Source organism: Biomphalaria glabrata, chromosome 11 (assembly GCF_947242115.1).
Source record: "Biomphalaria glabrata chromosome 11, xgBioGlab47.1, whole genome shotgun sequence".
NCBI classification, from domain to species: Eukaryota; Metazoa; Mollusca; class Gastropoda; family Planorbidae; genus Biomphalaria; species Biomphalaria glabrata.
Window position 1 is genome coordinate 25,740,652 of NC_074721.1, and position 19,300 is coordinate 25,759,951.

At 37.8% G+C, this 19,300-nt stretch overlaps 1 protein-coding gene across 14 annotated transcripts in view; it reads left to right on the forward strand.

The window, feature by feature from the left end:
- The window catches only part of LOC106058502 (heat shock factor 2-binding protein-like), a 42,975-nt gene that overhangs the window by 10,372 nt on the left and 13,303 nt on the right, over nt 1-19,300 (forward strand). For 2 of the 14 annotated variants that reach the window (XM_056004705.1, XM_056004711.1), the window contains exon 1: nt 15,331-17,052. The exons of 6 other annotated variants lie outside the window; for them this stretch is intronic. Coding sequence is in view for 1 of the 8 variants with exons in the window: in XM_056004711.1 (XP_055860686.1) it covers nt 17,008-17,052 (45 nt within the window). In the remaining 7 variants the exon portion in view is untranslated. Of the gene's footprint in view, nt 1-14,227; nt 14,384-14,460; nt 14,480-15,330; nt 17,053-17,263; nt 17,305-19,300 lie in introns of those variants that run through there. 6 more of the 14 variants (XM_056004704.1, XM_056004712.1, XM_056004714.1 and 3 more) reach the window with 6 other exon arrangements.

Consider the following 19,300-nt stretch of genomic DNA (forward strand, 5'->3'; position numbering starts at 1 on the left):
ACTTTAGTTAAATATTGAAGAAGGGGTTACAATTGTAAACGTCAAAACTCTCTGTAGTAGAGGTTTAACAGCTCAAAACCCGCGCCCTGGAGGGGGGGGGATTTTTTGTACACCCTATAGTGGCCTATACTATACCCCTTCGCTGACTGTGTAGTCAAAATATTTTATACTAGTCGACCGGCGGCGTAGCATACGCCGCTATTTTGCAGGGCCGGTCTTAGGCAACTGCAACCTATGCGACCGAAGGATCCGCACTTTCATGGGACCCGCGCTAATTCAAGGTGTATAAATTATTAAATTTTCTAATATAAACTCTTAAATTTCTTTTATTGTCCGCTTCCCTACCCAAACTTGGCCCCGCGAAATCCGTTTCGAATAGGGCCCCACAATGCTTAAGTCCCTCTTGTTTTTTTCGTGGGGTGACTATCCGCAGAAATAATATAGTGATCTTTCCTTTACTTCTTTTCGTTTAAACTGTTGAGGTATTATTATTATGTTGAGAGTATTATATATATACATATATACATATATATATATATATAGATTTAAGGGGTTTTAATTAAACTAACAAAAAAAAATGCTCTAGGGGGGTTCTTTAGTCTCATAGAAATTTGAAACACTGCAACACTTTCAAAAACGTCAACCCAATGAAAGCTGCTGGGCCTGATGGTATACAAGGGCGAATCTTAATTAAAAGAATGTGCTGAACAACTAGCTGAACCTTTCCTATAGATTTTTTCCACTTCATTATAAACCACGAGATACTATCTACGTGGAAGTCTTCTATAATTGTACCTGTACCAAAGGTTTCTAAACCAAAGGAAAGGAATGACTTTAGACCAGTTTCACTTACTTCCATTGTGTCTAAATGTTTAGAAAAACTGCTTATAATGTTTCTTCTGAATGATCTTTGTAGTACGTTGGACCCTTTACAATTTGCTTTCAAAAAGGGTAAAGACAGGGGCGGACTGGGTATCAAAATCGGCGCGGGCATTACCATATAATTCGGCCCACAATTGGCATGTCATATATTTTTGGTGTGTGTGGGGATTTTTACCCCACTCAGCAATTTATATATATATGATATATATATATATATATATATATATATATATATATATATCATGGGCGTAGCCAGGATTTTTTTTCGGGGAGGTTTTTTTTTGGGGGGGGGGGGTCCCCCCCCCCGGCGGAAAAAAATTATATATATATATATATATATGTGTGTGTGTGTTTACATAATTAATCTTTATTACATACTGATCCTTTCGGAAGACGTTTATTGTTTATTGTAGACTCCCCGCCCTTGCTAGCACTATTTCTGGTATTGAAAGCCAACAAAATGCATATTCTGAGCAGTGGCGTAACTAAGGGGAGGGGGATGGGGGAGTAGAATTTTAAAATCCCCCAAATGGGTGTCCGAAATTTATTTGTAAATACATAAATTAATATATTTGATTGACAAATAGTGTCAACGGGTGTCTTTTTTTTTTATCAACATTTATGGATTAAATTTATCACAAAGACTAAACCTAGATCTAGGTCTATCAGTACGTTGACTTTGTTGACATTTTAAAAATATTTTTCCCACAGAGATCAAAGTTTTTTTTAAAGTTCCTTTTACATTTTAAACTTTGTTGCCACAAATAAAACTGCATGATATAGCCTACAGCGAATTCCAGGTATCTTGTTACCTTTACTAATAATAGATCTAAATGGCGAGTATTATATGGCTACACTAATTAACCTTGAAGCAAAATTTACAGAATCGAGTATAACGGATCTAAAAGTTATTCTTAATAATGCTAAAATTGTCCATTATTCGGGTTTGGCGTCTATAATTTCAGAATTAAACTTCACACTCGAGTTATTACCCCTTTATTCATCGTTCCTCAATCCAATGGAAACTCTCTTTTTATTTAGACTACATCTAATCCTTTTGCTTTCGCACAAAACATAAACAAAAAATTATGACGTAATATCATATAATATTAATACATCCTTCCTATTGAAGTTATTATCACACCCTTCCTTTTAAATTTCCTAAGAGGGATATCTACTAGCAGGGCCGGCCCTAGCATTTGCGGGGCCCTATGTGAAACGCATCGCGCGGCCTAGTCTGGATAGGGATAAGCATAATGTCAAAATTATTTTTTTTTTTTGAATTAGAAAATAGGCCTACTTTTGTCTTTTGCAATAAATTTTTATCAAATGAAAGCTCGCAATGCCACTTTTTATTTATTGGCACCCCAAAATGTCAATTTCGTCTATTCTTCAGGAGATTTGAATAAATTCAAAAAAAGTTCAGTCTTTATCGTATATTTTGCCTTTTCATGAGATTTCCTGGAGGCCCTGAAAAATCAGGAGGTCGCGAAAACCCTGTTATTTTATATACGTTATAATTGTTTAATTTAATAATGTACACTTGGAATTATCGCGGGGCCTATGAAAGCGCGGCGCCCACTGCATAGGCACAACAAGTTCTCTAGACGTTGGTCTATAGCTGTCTGTTTCATTTGTTCCAACAGTTTGCAGTTCATTGTCTTCATCGGTATCATAGTACCCAGAGATGTCTTCATCGAAACTCTTATTCAAAAAGCGTTGATTTCTTCTGTATGTTTTTCCATCTTTTGTCTTTATGATGTAAGATCTGGGTGCTGAATGTTTTTTTATGACAACTGCTTTCTGCTATGTTTGACCTAGACGAACTCTCCGACAGAATAATCTTTAGGTAGTCTTGCTTTGGCATCGTATTTCACTTAGCTTTTCATCTGTCGTTCGTTGAGTAATGTCTCTGCATTTTCAGCTACCGATGGTTTCAATAGTTTGTGATCAATTGGAATGATTCCCTGAGTTTTCTACTCGTCAGCAGTTGTGATGGTGAATACGGCAGTCCACTTATCGGAGTATTTCTATACTCGAGCTTAACGAGATATGGATCTTTCCCACTTTTGTATACTCTGAATCCTTTTGCTTTCGCACAAAACATAAACAACCAACAATGACGTAATACCATATAATATTAGCACAGAATCTTCTTCATGCAGTGGAAAATTAAGCATTTTTTGCCTATCTGGAATTCTGGTCAAAGCTCCTGCGCCCAATTAATATAGTTCGGAAGAAACTACAAAAGTCTGGACTGCATATACGGGAAGCTGCTAAAGAAATTAGTACCCTTTCATGCTTTCTGCAAAATGATGAGAAACTGACAAAAACCCAATCCATCGAAAAAGCAAAAGAAGGTAGTGAATACTATGGATTCCCTGTAATCAAAACAACCATAAGAAAGAAAAGACTTAATGGGAATTTGAGTTCTAATGTAGGACTGTCAATAGAACTGCAATTCAAACGTGTTGAGACAGAAGTGCTGGACAGATTTCATATCGAGATGAAGGGCAGATTCCAAAGGCTGGAAAGAAAATGGATACCTTTGGGTTTCTTCTTGAACCAAGACACCTGTTAGAAGACACGCTTGTGACAAACTGTGCTACTTTTCCTGTTTGTATGATGAAATAAATGGGAAATCGCTTTTTCAATGATGTCATTGATGCACGAGCACTTTTCATCAACAAACAGTAATACAATCACCAATAGACATATTGAAAAAAACAGGCTTCATATGGGAATTACGTGTGCTCAGACTTTGCAACCTCCTCCGAATACCGCTAACTCAGGCCACTTCCGTTACGTCATGTGAGAGATCATTCTCAAAGCTCAAGCTCATCAAAAAGTATCTCAGAGCACAATGACGCAAGAAAGGCTTATCATGGTTTTAATGTCAGTGAAGTCACAAATACTAGAAAGTATCGATGTAGTTGATGTTATAGATGTCTTTGATGCACAGAATGCACGACGTGAAGCGATATCAATTTAGATTTGTCACTTGTGCATTATTTAACTAATAAACAACGGTATTATTCATTAAAGAGTCTTGATGATTACTTTTTGTTAAGTTTACTAATATACTGAACCAATTTGATTTGGGGCTTATATATTTTTGCGTAGGCCTACATTATCTCATGTCATATGTCGAATGTCAAAATGCAAGGGGCCCACAAAGAGGTCAACCCCCCGGGCCCCCAAATCCCTAGTTACGCCCCTGATTCTGAGGTATCTACAGTGCATTATCTTGCTATTAAAAAGTTTTATTTCAAAAACCTAATGTGCTATTCTTACTGACTTAGACCCTCTCGCGCCGTTCGGCGCATTTTCCGGCAAGCTGTTTCAGCAACTCTTATTTTGCGTAATTCATTTTGTGTGAGAACATGTCCCGCAAAACCTCATGCGACGCTCTGTCACAACCTTACTAAGGATTCGACTCCCAGTTCGGCATATGATTTCTTTGATTTAGACCCGATCTCTATGACTGACTCCTAAAATCTGTATTAGCCATCTTTGTTGAGACACATTTAATGATTTTCAATTTCGGCAGAAGACTATTCACACTTTATTAATGGAGCCCAAGCCACTGGTAGAAATTTGTAACCTTTCTTGACTACGCTCTTGGAATTACATGCCTGTATTTCGCTTTAGATTTTATATCGAAAAGGAAAGTTTTTTCGTCAAATCATCTGTTGAGGGGTTTTAAACTAAGAAATCTCTGGAGTTTTTTTGTTTTGTTTTTAATTCAAACCCCCATTTAGCTACGATCTTAGAATTTGGTGACTGTAGTTTGCTTTAAAATAATATTGAAGAGAGAGGTTTTCAACTCTAAATTCTCTGTATGGGAATTTTAAACTCAAAACCATCTGGAGGGGTTTTAAACTTTAAAGAAAAAGCCATCTGGAGGAGGGGGATTTAAACTCAAAACCCCTTTGGCTACGCTCATAGATTTTATAGTGTGTAATTTGCTTCTTTTTTTTTATATTGAAGAGGTACTTTTTAGCTTCAAACTCCAACTGGAGGGGGTGGGGGGTTCAATCTCAAAACCCCTTTGGCTACGCTCATAGAATTTTGAGTGTGTAATTTGCTTTTTATGTATTGAAGATGGGGTTTATCGTAAATTTTGGAGGGGGGGGGGATTAAAATCAAAATCTTCCTCAACTGTGCTGTTGGATTTTGGGGATTGTTGTTTGCATTTTTTTTTAGATTTGTTTTATAGAAGAGGGGGATTTAACTGCAAAAACCTCTGGTAGGGGGTTTAAAATTCAAAACCCTCTGTAGGGGGTTTTTAAACTCAAAGCCCCCTGGTAGAGGGATTTGTATCTCAAAACCCCCTGATAGGGTTTTTACAAATCTCAAAACCCCTGGTAGGGGGATTTAAACTCAAAACCCCCTGGTAGAGGGTTTTTAACTTAAAACTGCCTCGGCTGTGGTAAATGATGATTTAGTATTAAAATCTCACCTAAAATAAACAAAATGAAAGCAAAAATCAGTCACTTAATTCCGTCCGTCCCCCCCCCCCCCGCAGGGGGGGATTTCATTTCGAGGGGGGGGGTTGAACCCCAAGAACCCCCCCTGGCTACGCCCATGATATATATATCATAGGGGAGAGTGGGGAGAAATGGACCGTGGGGAGAAATGGACAACCCCCTGCTATTTTTAAAACTAGTGGACCATATTATTTTGGACCAGAATAAAAAAAACTTCAGTAACATGAGATGTTTTTAAAAAACCATTCCCTTTTCCATAATTCTTATGTTTTTATTTGCATACGGAAATTTTTCAGTCACAAAACAAGTATTTTCTTAACCAATTTGCACGTCTTTATTTCATTGGATCTACATCAGAATTCAAGGTAAGTTTGTATTATTGTAAAACGAACATTTCTTTATAATAATTTATAACTTTTGCCTTACAAATTCAATAAATAAAAATTTTAAAGTGTTTTAACCAATTCAGGTACCAGTGGGGAGAAATGGTCCATAGGAGGTCCGTTTCTCCCCATTCATTTGATTCATGATTGGCAGTAGATTTCTATAGGGATGATAGCATTTTGAATCTATATAGATGTATGTCAATCTTTACTGTAATAAATATGTTAATTATTAATGCTGGTGTTCTATTTTAAGTAGATCTAGATCTAGATTTTTTAAAGTCAAAGACAAAACATAGATTTAGTTAATGATTATGATTAGGCCTAATGAAATGACAAATATTTTTTTTTCTTTTTCTAGGTAATAATGCCTCGAGTTTACATAAGGAAAACTGACAAAGGCAAAGTGCCAGAGTCAGTTATGATAGATGCTGTAACTGCTGTTGAGAAGGGCATGACAATTCGACATGCGGCAAAAGAATTTAACATTGCCCGATCAACACTGATTAACAACATTAAAAAGGCTAAAAGAACAGAAAGATATATCTCATTTAATGTCTCTTTAAAAAAAATAAATTTCTATTAATTTCTTTAAAGCTTCTTGTGTATTCTACAGGTGGTCCATTTCTCCCCCAAAGTCGGTCCATTTCTCCCCACAGGTGGTCCATTTCTCCCCATACTGTACAATTGGCTACACGTACACTGTACAAATATCTCTCCGATAACACCGTACCGCTGTATCAACTCTTGCACTGGCCTCTCCATCTCGTTCCGGGCTTGCACTGGGTTCAACAGTTCAGGACCGACTTCACACACTAGGATTGTTGTGTCGGACTCGATCGCAGACCAAGATCAAGACGCCAGCCGTCTCAACTGTACTTGACAGTACTCCGCACTGAACCATCGTAATGCTCCGTACAGAACCACACCGCTGAACTGTGCTGTAGTCGACCGGACTGTAGTGGTCCTTCTGTCGTGAACTTCCTTTCTGAACCTAGCTGTATTGAGCCCCTTTTCTCAACCGTCTTGACCGCGACACCTCCGCTCTTATATAGTTTCCCTAATGGCCTTCTAGAACCGGACGGAACATCGCTCGACGTTTCTAGCTTCGTCACATGACTACATTCCTCGTGACGCTCCTGAGCTCTGTTCACGACGGCGATCCTTCCCGAACCGTCCTGTTGACACTCGACTCGGCTGACCGTCGTAACTCGTCACGGTTGACCGCTCGTCTAGCGCTGGCCTGGGGCGATTTGCGTCGGCTGACTACACTCACACCACTACCCCCATCTGTGCCACCACCAGGTTTATAACACTGCCCCCTCCTTAGATCAGTCCGTCCCGGACAGAATCAACATCATGGCATTGGCTGTGAAGTTTCATCGCTGTAGGTGGGGGTCGATCGGTGGCAGTTTGCTTGCCTCTTGAGCTTGATGGAGCCATCAATGTTGCAGTCAGCTTCCTTCTCCTCCAGTTGGCCTTCACCTGGTTGCCTCGACGTCGTGCTTTCATCGCCACCCACGTTGAATTTAGTAAACGTTTTCTTGTTTTCCTCCAGTTAGCCTTCATCTGGTTGCATTGATGTCGTGAGCGCATCGTCATCCATGTTGCACTCAGGAAAAGTCGCCTTCTTCTTCTCCGCCAATTGGTCTTCATGTGACTGCAGTGATGTCGTGGTTGCATCACTCTCTTGTTCGGTATTGAGGGCAGCCGCTTGGCACATGAAGAGGTTTAGGATGTAAAGGCTGGGGTTACCAAGATCGATGGCCAAAGAGGTGACTTCATAGGGCTTTGCGAAGAAGGACTGGAATGGGCTTCAAATCCACAGGGCAGGGAATTGTGGGACAGGTCATCATCTTCAGCCTTGTCTGGAGGGCATGCTCGTTTGTCAGGTTGGTAACACTCCTCGTGCAATGGTCCCTCGTCTTCAGCTTCAGGCTCCATTCGGCTTTCTTCTTCATCATCGGGACCTCTCTCTCTCTCTCTCGTCTCAGTATTGGGCCAATCGCCTGTTGGTTTCAGACCAATCGCCTGTTGGTTATATATATATATTAGTGTGTGTATATGTAATTAATCTTCATTACATTCTGATCTTTCATCAAACGTTTTTTTCTAGCCTATCTGCTACTGGCGATCTGTCCCTGCATAGCTGCCATCTTTTCCTGCATGATACTGGTGAACTGTTCCAGCAAGTTAGGTTCGACTTCAAAAAGATATGTGTCCGGATCTTCTTTTTCTTCCAACATGTCTTCTCGGAGGCGGGCTTGTAAAGTTTCTTTGTTACCATATACCTTCAGCCTTCGTCCACGGAGTTCTTCCTTCAGTTCTCTAAATTCAAGTTCGTACAGCAGTTTCAGACGAGCCATAGTAGATCCGATCCAATCCGATTCCGATCCTATCCCACTTCTGACACCAGTTGTTACGAATCTCACTATCCAGGCTCTGCAAAGAACTTGACAAGTCAGGACTCCAAAATAACGTAAAGGTTTAATGTCCATAAATAACAGCCAATACTGTACAATTGGCAGCACGTAGAACAGTACAAATAGCTCTGCGATAACAAATATCTCTCCGATAACACCGTTCCGCCGTATCGAGTCTTGCACTGGCCTCTCCGTCTCGTTCCGGGCTTGCACTGGGTTCAGCAGTTCGGGACTGACTTCACACACTTGGGCTCGTTGTGTCGGACTCGATCACAGACCAAGATCAAGACGCCAGCCGTCTCAACTGTACTTGACAGTACTCCGCACTGAACCGTCGTAATGCTCCGTACAGAACCACACCGTTGAACTGTGCTGTAGTCGACCGTGTTCTGAACTCCTGTCGTGAACCCGCTTTCTGAACCGTCTTGACTGCGTCACCTCCGCTCTTATATAGGGTCCCTACTGGCCTTCTCGAACCGGACAGAACGCCGCTCGACGTTTCTAGGTGGTCAGATGACTACAACTCTCGTGACGCTCCTGAGCTCTGTTCACGTCGGCGATCCTTCCCGAACTGCCGTCGATCCTTCCCGAACCGCCGTGTTGACACTCGTCTCGGTTGATCGTCGTAGCTCGTCACGGTTGACCGCTCGTCTAGCGCTGGCCTGTGGCGAATTGCGTCGCCTGACTACACACACACCACTACCCCTCTCTGTGCCACCACCAGGTTTATAACAATACTCTCTTCCTATAATTAGTGGAAAGACAGTACACACCACCAAAGGGCAGCTAGTTAGTCCGGGGGAGCGCACAGTGGGGTCCGGGTCGTATCCCCGGGACCAAGCATTATTTCCGTTATTTTAAGCTTTAAAAATGCATATTCTGAGATATCTACAGTGCGATTAGCCTGCTACTCTTCCGCTAAAAAAATTCAAAAACCAAATCAGCTATTCAATGGAGTCCAGCGACTGGTAGAAAATGGTAAAAATGCTTTCGTTTTTGTATTGGAGGGGGAAGGGAAACCACAAAAGCACTTTTGGCTACGCTCATGAAATTTGGAAAATGTAGTTTGCTTACGTTGCTTACGTACTGCACTGGGGCAGTAAGTATAGTTTCCCTTTCAGACAATGAGGTCTGAGGCTAGTGATGGTTTGAAGACCCTCCCTTCCCGGCTACGCCCATGTGTTATATTATAGGTGTAAGCCTAATTCTCTACAAAATATATAAAGTTTGATAACGCATCGAAAACTGAATGTATGCATTCGTAGGATTACATAATGTATTCCATTTAGACATGTATGTAATCTGAAAACTATAAACAATACTATAGCCGTCTTATGAGTTTGAAACTTTTTGGTATTACTTATAGATTACAGACATTTCTTCAAAAAAATAAGATTGTTACGTCTTACGCATTTCATGTGTGAATCTAGTCGTTCATGTTGATCTGTGACTTAAAATATGCTGAATCATTGGTTTTCCTGGCTGACTCAGGCAACCCATTCCATTAAAAGATAAGAGAAGAGAACGGTTAGAGAGACACTTACTTAATGTGAAAAGCTCTTGCTTCCTCCTAGTACATTCTCAAAAACGCGATTTGTATATGAATATACCATGACCCATTATTTAAAATATGCATCTCCTTTCATTAAATATCGGATGTGACAGCGCTATATAAATTATTGTAATAATTTTCATCATTAATGACTTCATAATAAGCATAAGTTTGCCATTAATTATAATAGTATACAAATTGATTTAGATCTAGATTTTTTTTTCATTAAATACTTTTTTTGTAAGCCTTAAGTGTAGTATTTTTAGATCTATGTTATTAAAAATAAACAAAAAGAAACTTACTTTTTCTTTTCAAATCGCAGAAAATAGAGCTTTATTATACCCATATTGAGCTGTGAATAAGTTGGGTGATTTGCAATTTCGCGGCTGTGTGTTTGTGTTCATGTTAATGAGCTAATTGTCGCGCCTATTTTTTTTTCTGTTTTTTTTTATCAATGTTTTCTAACTTAACCTCTCTCAACCCTCTTTTTGGTTAAATTTCATTGGAACCATTAAAAGACGGGGGGAGGGAAGGAGCAAAAAAAATGGGAGTCAAAGGCCCATGCCGACCAGCAAAATGATTAGGCCAAACACAACCTCGAAGCAGTCCATGCCGCTCGTGCATAGCAGAAAGTAACGTTTTGCAAATGATAATACGTACAGTTTAAAGTGTTTTTTTTTGTTGATATTCGTGATGAATTTAAAAAAAAAATAATTGTAATAAGAATTAAAAAAACAACAAGAAAACTTGTTCGGGCCTTTGTGTCTTACTGCTGTCACTTTTTTTTTAAAGTTATCTACATTGAATTTTTTTTTCTTTGGTCGCCACCAGACCGGCCCATTTGGTACCGGCCCACCGTACGTTTGCCCATTTAGCCAGTCCGCCCCTGCGGTAAAGGTGTAGAGGATGTTATCCTAAATATTTTAAATTGTGTCTACAAACATCTGGACTTACCTAACACTTATGTAAGATTGTTCTTTATTGATTTCCCATCAGCTTTTAATACCATACAACTTCATTTACTTATTGAAAAAATGAAAGCGTTGAAGATTAGTTCATATATAATAAGGGCCTACTATGGGCTAATGAATTTTTGACCCAAAGACCTCAGAGGGTTAGACTAAGACTAAGACTAAGACTAAGACTGCTTTATTGATCCTTACGGAAATTTGTTGTGATTACAAGGACTCGTTTCTCATATAAAGACAACACAACAGAAAAATACACATAAATACAACAGACAACATAAAGAGTTCATTCAGCGACTACACACAGGTATCTTGGTGCATTTCATGTTCACAATGTAATATCAAATGCACGCATAGTTAACACAGGGGCGCCCCAGGGGGCTGTGACATCGCCATTGTGGTTCATTTTGTACACCAATGATTTTCAATCAGATAGTCCTTTTGCTCCTTCACAAAATTCGCTGATGATGCGGCTCTTCTTGCCCTGCTCTCGAAGAGCTCAGACGTAAATGAGTATTTCAAAGAAATAGAATACATTGAAAAATAGTGTAAAGATAATTTTTTATTATAAAATGTAAAAAAAACCCAAAGAAATGATAATCGTTTTCGTAGGGACAAGAAGGAAAATGATATTGTTTCTGTAGCTGAAGAGACTATGGAAATAGTGCAAACCTTTAAATACCTTGGTACTATCCTAGACAATAAACTAAATTTTACTGCAAATACTGATTATATCAGCAAAAAAAAAAAGGGCAGCAAAGATTACGATTACTGGGAAAACTGTCCTCGTTTAATGTTAGTGAAAAGGCCTTGGCTATGTTTTATCACGCTCGTCACATCTGCAATATTTTAAGTTTTAATATGGCTGCCTGGTATGGCAATCTGAGCATTAAAAATAAAAATAAGCTCCATAGAATCCTAAATGCTGCTGGTAAAGTCATTGGCAAAAAACAAATCCCATTTAGGCAGCTGTTTGAGACAAACATCCATAAAAAAAAGCTAAAAATATTCTAGATCTAAAAAATCACCCTTTGGGTCAGGATTTTTTTTTTACCATCACAAAAGAGCTACAATTGGTTAATATGCATGACTTGGTTAATATGCATGACTAAATGCATGACGCGTAGGACGTAATCATCTTCTTTTTTGAAGTAACGTCTGTATTATATAAGATAAGATAAGATACAATAAGACACCGATAGCAAAGACAAACAGACACAAACACTCTTTTGTTCCCCATGGCAATCAAATCATTAAATAGAAACAATTTCACCATTTGATATAAACGTTTCACATGTAAATTATGAGTGAGTCTGGTGTGAATGTAGGCCTACCATGGGCGTAGCCGGGGGGGGGGGCGGTTTTGGGGTTCAACCCCCCCCCCCGAAATGAAATCACCCCCACGGGATGGGGGGAGACGGACTTTAGTGACTGATTTTTTGCTTTGATTTTGTTTATTTTAGGTGAGATTTTAATACTAAACCATACCTTGCCCAAGCGCAGCCAAGGGGGTTTTGAGTTTAAAACCCTTACCTGGGGATTTTGAGTTTAAAACCCCCTAACAGGGGGTTTTGAGTTTAAACCCCCCTACAAGGGGTTTTTGCATTTAAATCCCGCTCTTCTATAAAGCAAAACAAACAATCCACTAATTCCAAGACCACAGTTAAGGAAGATTTTGATTTTAAAACCCCTCCAAAATTTATGATAAAACATGCAGCTCTTCAATATGAAAAAAAAAGCAAATTATGTGCTGAAAATGTTATCAGCGTAGCTTAATGGGCTTTGACTCAGTTTTAAGTTAAAACTCCCCTCCAGCGGAGTTTGAAGCTAAAAAAAACATCTTCAATTAAAAAAAAAAAGCAAATTACACACTCTAAAATCTATGAGCGTAGCCAACGGTTTTTTGAGTTTAAACCCCCCGCCAGCGGGGTTTTGAAGCTAAAAAATACATCTTCAATAAAAAAAAAGCAAATTACACATTCTAAAATCTATGAGCGTAGCCAAAGGGGTTTTAAGTTTAACCCCCCCCCCCCCCCGCCAGCGGGTTTTGAAGCTAAAAAATACACCTTCAATGTAAAAATAAAAGAAAATTACGCACTCAAAATGCTATCAGCGTTTCCAAAAGGGGTTTTGAGTTTAAATTCCCCTTCAGAAGGGTTTGATGCTAAAAAATACCTCTTCAATATAAAAAAAAGCAAATTACACATTCTAAAATCTATGAGCGTAGCCAAAGGGGTTTTAAGTTTAACCCCCCCCCCGCCAGCGGGTTTTGAAGCTAAAAAATACACCTTCAATGTAAAAATAAAAGAAAATTACGCACTCAAAATGCTATCAGCGTTTCCAAAAGGGGTTTTGAGTTTAAATTCCCCTTCAGAAGGGTTTGATGCTAAAAAATACCTCTTCAATATAAAAAAAAGCAAATTAAACAACTAAAATTATTTGAGCGTAGCCAAGCCAATTGGGAGTTTAGAGTTTAAACTCCTCTCCTCTAGAAGGTTTTGAGTTTAAAATCCCCCTACAGAGCGTTTTGAGGTGGAAAACCTCAATCTTCAATATTATTCTAAAGCAAACTACAGTTACCAAATTCCATGATCGTAGCTAAATTGGGTTTTGAATTTTTAAAAAACCAACAAAGTCCTGAGATTTTTTAGTTAAAAACCCCAACAGATAATTTTGACGATAAAACTTCCCTTTTCGATATAAAATCTAAAGTAAACTACAATCACCTAATTCCAAGAGTTTATTCAAGAGAGGTTACACATTTCTACCACTGGCGGGGCTACATTAATAAAGTGCATGGCTGCCTGGTCGTGCGGTTTGCACGCTGGACTGTCGTTCAGATTCATCGATGGTCCCGGGTTCAAACCCTGCCCGCTCCCATCCCCCGTCGTCCTGCGGGAGGTTTGGACTAGGAAGTAATTATCTTCAACTCTGAAGGAACATCCGAAACATATAAAACATTTTACAAACAAACAAACAAACAGTGAATAGTCATCTGCCGAAATTGAAAAACACTAAATGTGGCTAAACAAAGATGGCTAAGATAGATTTTAGGAGTCCGTTATAGAGATCGGGTCTAAATCAAGGAAATCCTATGCCGAACTGGGAGTCGACCCCAGACCCCCTTGCTGACAATGGCGGGAGTCAACAATTTTTCCATTATCTACAGGAAGAACCTTTTCTAGGACACAATAGACGTGTTCCGAAAAAATGAAGGGTCAGAATATAATATAGATTATGTATACACACACACACACACAAATATTTTTTCGCGGGGGAGGGGGGGCCAGGGGGGAGAAAAAAATCCCCCCCCCCCCACTAAACCCTCCCTGAAAAAAAATCCTGGCCTACATTTTGTTTTTTTCTAGTTACAATGTTTTGCTTGATGTAATGCACAAATTGTAATACAAATTTCCTTACGGACAATAAAGATTATTATTATATTATTATAAAGATCTAGACTAGATTTAGTCTGCCTCTGCCACACTGGAATTTTTTTTGTTCCGTTAAGTTTTTATTGGCCTAGAGATCTAGAATTTTTATTTTGTTGGGAATTTAAAAGTGTTGACCGGTCACATACGAAAATCATTCAATCATTCGTATGCCAATAACTTGAATAAGGGAATAACCCTGGTCATCTAGATCTACTAGACTCGATTCTAGATTAGATCTAGATCAACTTCAAGTAGAACTATATAGATACTAGATCTAGCTTATTTATAGACCAACTTCTAGTATTAGTAATACTAGATTGATTAGGCATAGATCTAGACTAAAAATAGTAAAAACTCATTAAAAAGACTTAGAATCTAGAATCTATACAGTAACTTACGTTTATCGAACAAGTTAAGCTCATTCGCCGACATTTTTTATGTTTGAATTTGTGTATCTCCGTAAAAATTAGACCTAGAAAAAAACTGATTGTATCTGTGAACTCCTCATCCATTTTTCTTAAAAAGTAGACATGTTTAATTCTATTACTACTCATAGTTAAACTTATATTTGATGTTAAAATGGGTCAGGTTGATGATTTCAAAAGCTTAAATTATCGAACACTTTTTTAGCTTTATCTTATCTTATCGAACATATGAAGAACTTATCGAACACACGAGAAGTATGGTGTCTTAAAAGTGTTATAATCCTAAAATTTTGTGAAAAGTATGGTGTTTCAAAAGTGTTATAATCTATATTTTTTTTATTTATATCATTTTCTTTTTACGCCATGTCAAGAAAGACAGATTTTTAGTCATTTTCAAATGGTCCACATCGAAGGAATCTATCACTGATCAGCTCTGCTTAGAAACTGACGGTGCTAAGCCCAGTAACGCATTACCGTAGTACTTATTTAGGTCTAAGCTATTTTGAGACATAAGGCCATTAATAAATTAAATCCAGATATTATTTATTTGAGGGAGAGCCTAATAAGCTTTGGTAGCCAATAGATAATCCCGCCCTCCCCAAGTCATTGCAGGACACAACAGTTTACTTGGTTGACCTAAAAACAAAACATACGGTACGCGGCCCTACGTAACTAGCCGCCGATCTAGCACGCTCAGTGTATGTAACAGCCTAAAAGTCAGTGCTAGATATTTTTCAATCTGGGCGGGGAAAGGGGGGGGGGGTGCTGAAAAGCTATGGTAGCTTGCAAGCTGTGTTACCTATAGATGTAGATAAATCCGCCCTCCCTAAACCACCTGGTTGACCAAAAAAAACAAACAACGTATTTTAGAGCACGCTTAGTATTTGTCACACACACACACAAACAACATAACTATATATACTACGTATCTATCATGCCTAGTGTTTGTGACCTAATTAGCGGCTTGACCGTAGGTACTCGACTGATGGCTCCTCCCCCTTTCCCCTCAACATTGTTCTTACTACAACTTGAACAATGTTTTGGGGCTGTGTTGATGGCCTGGTTTACACTTGTGTGTTACGCTATCACTGACCATTTTTTTTTTTTGTTGTGTGTTAGTCTGGTGGCTGCGTTTGGATTGAGTCTTGAAATTTACGTTGTTACTTTGCACTGAAAAAGTGTGAATGTTGGAGAGTGGAAGCGCGGGTAAGGGGGTGTAGGCAGAATAAGAGAGTGGTTAAATGCGTTATTGTTATTATTTTTGTGTATTTGTGATGTTTCAAAGGAGTGTCTTTGTAGCGCATTAATATATATATATATATCTATATATATAAATAATTTTATAGACCCGGCGCCACACGTCTAGATCGAGAAGCACAACTGACTCTATGTATTTGAGGCTGACGTCACATTCTAATGGTCGATCAATTATTGATGATCTCTGGATACAGTGTCTTGACTGTTTCTCTCCCCCCCCCCCCCCCCGACCTTTTTTTTTTACCTGCCCAAGACATTTTTATTTCAAAATACCATATCTGCATTCTATACCTCCCCCTTTGCCCTTTCGTTTTATTAATCTCTTCACATCAAGCACATGCGCTAGGTATTGGTTTATAACACATTATTCAGAAGTTAATAGAATGGGGCAAATTCAGAAGTTAATAGAATGGGGCAAATTCAGAAGTTAATAGAATGGGGCATCTGAAAAAGAAACAACAACTGAATACATTCCACTGTGTAGCTCCCCGCAGTGAGGCATTGATACTATTAGCATCTAGCTAAAATATATGTCATAAAATCAAGCTTTTAAAATGGGTACAATTAGTGCATATATCGATGTAAATCTATTTACTTAAAAAAATATAGCACATTTACGGTAAACCACAAATAACTGATACAAATTGTAACATATGATTAATTTATATCTGTACTTTGCATTACATTATTTAAAAAAATAACAATTAAAAAATATATAATTTAAATATTTTGTCTTCTTTGGGTTATATCCCTTTGATGTTTATTTTTAACATTAAAATGGCGTTCGATATCTTACGAAGCTGAGATTGCTTATATAAAAACTGCTATTATCGAACACCCCCTTTTTAAACCTCAATTTTCATGTTTAGGTAACAAAGGACACTTTCAAATAAATAGTTGTAAATATTTCTCAGCCTAATTAGAAGCGTATTATATAGTTTTTTTGAGCTGAAGCATCATTAGCATTAAAAAATACCCTTAACCCGAGACTCACTCCACTCTTCCCAAGAGTTCAAAAAATGTGAAATTTTTATACCAATATTACCAATGCACTTTGAATATAAGTAAAAAAATGATCCTCGGGTGAAAATGAAACTAATTATAACTTAACTATAAAGAAATGGACGATGCACAATAAGAATGGACTAGTTTCTTTATAATCATCGAAATAAAGGTGAATTTTAAAAAATACAATGGGGTGTTCGATAAGTACCTTAAAACGAAGGTGTTCGATAGATGTAAGTTACTCTATATAATATAGATTATTAATTAATTAAGTTACTCAGTTAGTTGAGTTAGTCGTTACTCTAAGTCTAAGAGTAGAAACATTAAAGAGTATTATCATTATGTATATATATATATATATATATATATAGATATATTATATATAATAATGATATATTTGATATAATTTATATATTTTATAATATATGTCGTATGATGATCATAGTGTCAGAATGATCTATTTTAAATGATCATTAAATGATTAGGTAATTTCCGTGATTAATCATTATCATGACTCATGATGTCATTTGATGATGATCAATCATTATCTAGATATAAAAATAAGCTCCATAGAATTCTACTAGACTCTCTAATTCTCTAGATTCTAGATCTATATGCTAATTACTAATATATTGTTAGTCTAATCTGAAAAGTCTAGGACTAGATCTAGTTGTTCAATATTCATGCAATCATAGGACATACATCAAATAGATCTATGACATTTTCTGCATGAATGACCTTGTGAGAAAAATGTCTCTTTCTGGCAGTTTATTTCTCTTTAGTGAATTTAGTCAACTGTGCATTGATCAGAAAAACACTGTTTGCTTTTGCTTGTACTGATCACATCATTGACATATTTTGTGCTGTCATATTTGCTCTATTTATGAATTTTAAAGATGTATAATATGCTTTTGCAGCGAATAATAATACAATGAAAGCTGAACATTTCCATGCTTTAGGCAAATACCTTCTGGTTTGAGGACTCCAATGTGTAAACTAGAAGAGAAAGAGTGGAATAGTCACGTGTTTGTGTAGTGGCACCTTTGACAGCACATAATAATGACTGACCCGTTGTAGTCAGTATTATTAGGCACATTGAGTGAATAGCATTAGAGAAGAAGGAGCATTTGTATAAGTTTGTCCTGGGATATGGAATAAGAAATATGCCTTTATGCTTACAAGTGTCTTTTTGAGTATTTTATTAGGTTTTGTTTTTTTGTTTGTAATTTATAGTTCTGTGTTTTATATATTATTGTTACCTTACTCTTAGGGGGCTACCATCTTCTATCAGGTGGCGGATAAGGGAAAACCATTAGATATAAGGGTTAGCTGTGAATATCAAATAAACAGCCTAGGAGCAAGTTGCTTACACTCATGGAGGATGAGGTGGGGTAATCCAATGGTTAGGATATTCTCTTAAACATCCAAGAAAAAAAATCCAGAGAATTGATTTCAAAAAGTGAGTATGGGGCACTCAAACTCTAAACTCAGGCAGATGAAGCTTGTTAACTAGGGATAGTAATTAAAGTAGAAGAGACTACTCTTAAATTAAATAACTGCTGCCTTGCAGATGATTTTGGATGATCAAAGGCTATGGGAGAACACCAAGAAAGAAGAGCAGACTGAAGTTGCAGTTAATTTAAAGTCTCCAGGGGCATAAAAACCTCATCTATGTTGGAGTTCAGGAATGATTCTTATAGATATAGCACCCTGCCTGTAGAATCTTGCAGTGCACATGGGCATAGACGGAAAGGGAGTGGTCAGGCTCAAACCCCCCCTCCCCCCACATGGCCCGGTGACTGTTATTTTCTTTAATTCTGTTTATTATATGTTAAATTTTAATGTTAAACCATCTCTTGCCCCAGAGCATTCAAGGGGGGTTTTAAGTCCCCATCTTCAATAAAAAAAAATAAAGCAAACACCAATCACCAAATTCCATTAGCCTAGCCAAGGGGGGTTTTGATTTTAATCCCCAACTCAAAGGGTTTTTTATGTTAAAACTAAAGCAAACAACAGTCATCTAATTCTATGAGCGTAGCCAAGATAAGTTTTTAATTTAAAAACACCCTCCAGATGGTTGAGTTTTAAACCCACCAACAGATAGTTTGGAAAATAAAACTTCCCTTTTGGGTAAAAATTGTAAAGCAAAGTATAGCCACCTTATTCCATGAGCGTAGCCAATAGGGATTTAAGGTTACCCCCCCCCCCCCCATCCAACAAAAGGAAAAGCAAGGATACAATTATTAAATTTCCTGAGTGTAGCCAAAAGGGTTACACCCCCCCCCCTTTCCATTAAAAAACTAAAGTAAATCTATAGTTAACAATTTCTACCAGTTGCTGGGCTCCATTAATAAAGTACATTGAATAGCAGATTTGGTTTTCAACCTGCAATTTTTTAATAGAATAATAGCAGGATAACTCCAGGAGGAACCTATTCCAAGGTACAAAAAACGTCCAAAGGAATAAGGAGTCAGAATGTAA